Consider the following 5016-nt stretch of genomic DNA (forward strand, 5'->3'; position numbering starts at 1 on the left):
GCCCTTGATCTATACTGATGTTAAACATGGAAACACTGTAAATCAATACTGTTACTTGATAATATGTTGACACAAATTTGGAAGAAACAACACATCTCGATGTCAATTACTTCAGAAAATCTTTAAATACTTGGACAATAAAGGATGAGGAATATTGGATGTGAACTATATTTGTTGCATAACCATAATTATTTCTTGACTATCTTACTTCTCGGTTTTATATAAAGGCAGAACTTAAAATGTTGGTAAGTGTAGTTTTTGTTATTCTTTAACTTGCAAAGTATGACGGATTGAGGACAAAAACTGTTTCATTATTAACAAAATGTGTGGTTTTTACTTTACATGTTAGAGATTGATTTATTAGTTTTACCATTATTGGTGATACAGTATTTCATGATATGAGTTCTAATTTGAGGATGCTAGATCTTTGGAAAGCAAGACAAAAGATAGTTTAGGTGGGCTAGATCAGGATCCGGAGTTGGTACGCTACTTGAATCGAGCTTACTGGGAGCAGCGACATGAAGAAGGAATACCTCGTACCAGTCCACTTCCAAGCGCTCCTGCTTCAGTTAGCACCACGCAGAGCTCGGTTCCTTTCTCTCCTCCCAAACTTACTGAGGTAAAATATGTTCGTTCATTCAAACTTGTTGAAATGTGGCTTACCATTTTATTTGTTTGTTGTAGTCTAACTGTCATGACATTGTTTAACTGTTGTAGTCTATACTTCCTAAAGAAACAGTTAAACAATGTCAGGTCACTCTTTAGGAAGTTTAGACTACAACAGTTAAACAATGTCAGGTCACTCTTTAGGAAGTTTAGACTACAACAGTTAAACAATGTCAGGTCACTCTTTAGGAAGTTTAGACTACAACAGTTAAACAATGTCAGGTCACTCTTTAGGAAGTTTAGACTACAACAGTTAAACTATGTCAGGTCACTCTTTAGGATGTTTAGACTACAACAGTTAAACAATGTCAGGTCACTCTTTAGGAAGTTTAGACTACAACAGTTAAACAATGTCAGGTCACTCTTTAGGAAGTTTAGACTACAACAGTTAAACAATGTCAGGTCACTCTTTAGGGTGTTTAGACTACAACAGTTAAACAATGTCAGGTCACACTTTAGGAAGTTTAGATTATAACAGTTAAACAATGTCAGGTCACACTTTAGGAAGTTTAGATTATAACAGTTAAACAATGTCAGGTCACTCTTTAGGAAGTTTAGACTACAACAGTTAAACAATATCAGGTCACTCTTTAGGAAGTTTAGACTACAACAGTTAAACAATGTCAGGTCACTTTTTAGGAAGTTTAGACTACAACAGTTAAACAATGTCAGGTCACTCTTTAGGAAGTTTAGACTACAACATTTAAACAGTGTCAGGTCACACTTTAGGAAGTTTAGACTACAACAGTTAAACAATGTCAGGTCACTCTTTAGGAAGTTTAGACTACAACAGTTAAACAATGTCAGGTCACTCTTTAGGAAGTTTAGACTACAACAGTTAAACAATGTCAGGTCACCACCTACCACCAACTCTTGTCTGGTTGAAGGTCAACAACACCCACCACCAACTCTTGTCTGGTTGAGGGTCAACAACACCCACCACCAACTCTTGTCTGGTTGAGGGTCAACAACACCCACCACCAACTCTTGTTTGGTTGAAAAGTGCAATACATCATTAATCTTATAGTGCACCCATGACCCCAAAGTGCAGAGTGCATTTTTGCAACAATGACCCACTAAACTTGAATCTTCAGATTCGCTAGCCACTAGACTGTGTCTTGACTGTTTTAAGATTGCAACTAGAAATTTAAGAAGTTCATATAAATATTCTTTTCAACTTAGATACGAGAATTAACATTTACAGAATACAGAAACCCACCTCGTAGATCATCTTGTTCTTGGATGTGCTTCAGAAGTTGGGCATGCATGTTGGTGACATTCACGAACAGCGACTGCACGTATGTGTCATTGGCTATGTGGCGCCCTCTGCTGGTGTCACTCTTCATTCTGTTGACAAAAATCTCCAGCGTTGTTCTTAAAGTATTTTGGAAGTCATCAAGTTCATCAACCTCTCCGTTCTGTAATTTCTGATTCGTAGAGATATACAAGTATGTACCGAAACATCGCAAATAGAAATTACATAGTATTACACATTCTTATAAACTATTAAAATGTAACAAAAATATTTGAAAAAGCAATATATAATGATACTGAATAAAGATATACTTTCAAACCAACAATTCAATCATTTAAATGACCCATTAAGCCATGCCCCTGGACACTGTTATACGCTGGGGTATCCCATAAAACCCTATATAGTTTTTCTGGGGCACTCGGGAATATGAATGAATAACTCAGGACACGGCATAATTGTTAAACTACATACAGTCCACAACACGATAACAATAGGTGGGAAAATATTCTTTAACAAGCAGATAGGACTACTGAAAAACCAACTTTACATAACTGTCGACCAAAAACTGTACACCCAGTGTTAGGAAGTTTAGACTACTGGTTGAAGGTCAACAACACCCACCACCAACTCTTGTGTGGTTGAAGATCAACAACACCCACCACCAACTCTTGTCTGGTTGAAGGTCAATAAAGTTGCAGGAAGTCATTAAAGTATTCTAATAAATCACATACAATATCAATATTTAAACTTAATCAAATTCTAATCTGTAAACACAGCAACTTCTTTTGTAGGACGACGCTTCTTGTTAATAAAATAAACTTTTAAACTTAAATGTTCAAAACTAGAAACTTGCTAGTTTTATGTAAAGCTCTATACATCAATGATGTCTCAGACAAGATTATAGTTTTATGTAAAGCTCTATACATCAATGATGTCTCAGACAAGATTATAGTTTTATGTAAAGCTCTATACATCAATGATGTCTCAGACAAGATTATTTTTCTTTGTTTATTTGAAATTTGGGTTATAATAATCTCAATTATAAGTATAATTTGGATGGGGATAACCTAAATAGTGTAATAGTTGATCAGTCTCTTAAGCCATCCAAGCAGTGAGCCGTTGCTAGTGGTAGGGCAAATAGGATTTTAGGTTGTATCTAAATAAATACTGAACATAAGTGTAAAGAGGCTATAACTTCATTGGTTAGGCAATGTAATTGTAATATTGGGCTCTTTACCTTAAGAAAGACAAGAAAGAGAAGCATTACAAGAATGGTGCGGCTGAAGTCTCCGAAATTGTTTCTCTTGAAAAAAGAAGAGTTTGGGGGGGGGGGTCTGATTGAGGTGTTTATCATTGTAAAGGAAATTTATAATGTTGATGTTTCATCTTTTTTTACATATTTTTAATAATGAGAATAGCAGAACTAGGGGGCATATGATAAATATAAGTTTTGGCAAGGTAGGAATCATCTTTAGCTAAGACAGTTTTATTTTTCTAAAAGGGTGGTTGCCCTTTGGAATGGGTTACCTTCAGATGTTGTAGAGGCAGTAAATTTGAGTTTAAGAAAAAGCTTGATAAGTATTTGAATGATAAGGACTGGCTTTAAGATTTTTTTTTAATTTATTTATTAATAGTTTTAGTTTAGAGGACAGGACAGCCAAGATGGACCAATAGGTCCCACGTTGTCCACACATTATTTTATTTTAACATTTTTGGTGAATAAATATCAATTACAGAATCTTTCGTATCTAATTCAAATATATCTTTACAGAGAAATTGTTTCTAGATAACATTCTGACATATTTATTGTGACATCAATGCTGTCTAGTTGGTGTTAGATATTTGTGCAGAGCTAACGAGGTCTGTCCGTACTAGTCATCCTTAATTTTGATCTGATAAACTAGAAGTAATGCAGCTGATCAACACCTCCCATTAACAACTCTTGTCTGACAGAAGAGTGGGACTTAACTGTCACTCTTATAACTCCAGAGAAATCAAGTTTTCATAGATGGAATGTCAACAATAGATCAAAGATTAACAATTTGGGCATGCTTATCATTAGGCCACTCCTAGCCCTAACCCTACTGTTTAAAGATATGATTTAAAAAGGAAATACATGTTCAGCGATTGGTCAACACATAATGTATTACCTGTTTTTTCTTTCTCATTATCTCCAGTTTCTGTGCCATCTGAAACTGGCGTTGACGTTCGGCTTCCTCCGCCTCAAGTCTCAACTTTTCTCGGTGGTCCTCTCGAAGAGCGTCGAGTGCTCCTCTGGCATCTCTGATTTGTGCCAGTTTGTCTTGTAAGCTCTCGTACCGAGCTGGGACACAACAAAAGTGGGAACAATTTCAGCCATTCAGACACAATTATGTTAACAAATAGTTTGATTACTGAGAAAAATAAAGTTTAGCACAGTCTCAAAAGTAAACTTAGAAATATGGTTACTGAAAATTAATTAATTAATTATCAAATACAAAAGGTTTATGCACAAAATACAACAACCTACAATAGAAGATTCTTGACATATGGTTTGTTTGTTTGTTGTTACGCACAAAACTACACAATAGGATATCTGTGCTCTGCCCTTCACGAGTATCGAAATCCAGTTTTAAGCATTGTAAGGCCACAGACATACCGCTGAGCCACTCTGGGGCTTGACATAAGGATCTCAGGGATAGTATTGATGAATATAACCCTTCAATGACTCAAGTAAATAATACATATACACTCTCCACAAAGAAAGATTGTAGGGAAGAAAACTACTGGGTTATTCTAATCAAATAATGGGACTGACTGTCACTCTTACAGTGCAAGCCTTATTGGGTAGAGTGCAATTTTTATTTCAGCAATTAGGTGTAAACCAAGGACCCTCTGTGCAGATGTCCTTAACGTTTGAGTCAATAAACTATAGGTAAGATCAACAACACCCACCACCAACTCTTGTCTGATTGAGGGTCAACAACACCCACCACCAACTCTTGTCTGATTGAGGGTCAACAACACCCACCACCAACTCTTGTGTGGTTGAAGGTCAACAACACCCACCACCAACTCTTGTGGGTTTTCTTGGTGTTATAGTTTTGTTGATAAGT

At 36.0% G+C, this 5016-nt stretch overlaps 1 protein-coding gene across 2 annotated transcripts in view; it reads right to left on the reverse strand.

Annotated features, from left to right (window-relative positions):
• Window positions 1-4912, reverse strand: part of LOC106476892 (hepatocyte growth factor-regulated tyrosine kinase substrate-like) — an 8439-nt gene extending 3527 nt beyond the window's left edge. Inside the window, exon 1 of one of the 2 annotated variants that reach the window (XM_022380630.1) lies at window positions 4075-4912. Coding sequence is in view for 1 of the 2 variants with exons in the window: in XM_013937509.2 (XP_013792963.1) it covers window positions 4072-4110 (39 nt within the window). In the remaining variant the exon portion in view is untranslated. Of the gene's footprint in view, window positions 1-4071 lie in introns of both variants that reach the window. The other variant, XM_013937509.2, reaches the window with a different exon arrangement.
• Window positions 4913-5016: the final 104 nt, after the last annotated feature.

The sequence above is a fragment of the Limulus polyphemus genome, unplaced genomic scaffold (assembly GCF_000517525.1).
Source record: "Limulus polyphemus unplaced genomic scaffold, Limulus_polyphemus-2.1.2 Scaffold11997, whole genome shotgun sequence".
Classification (NCBI taxonomy): domain Eukaryota; kingdom Metazoa; phylum Arthropoda; class Merostomata; order Xiphosura; family Limulidae; genus Limulus; species Limulus polyphemus.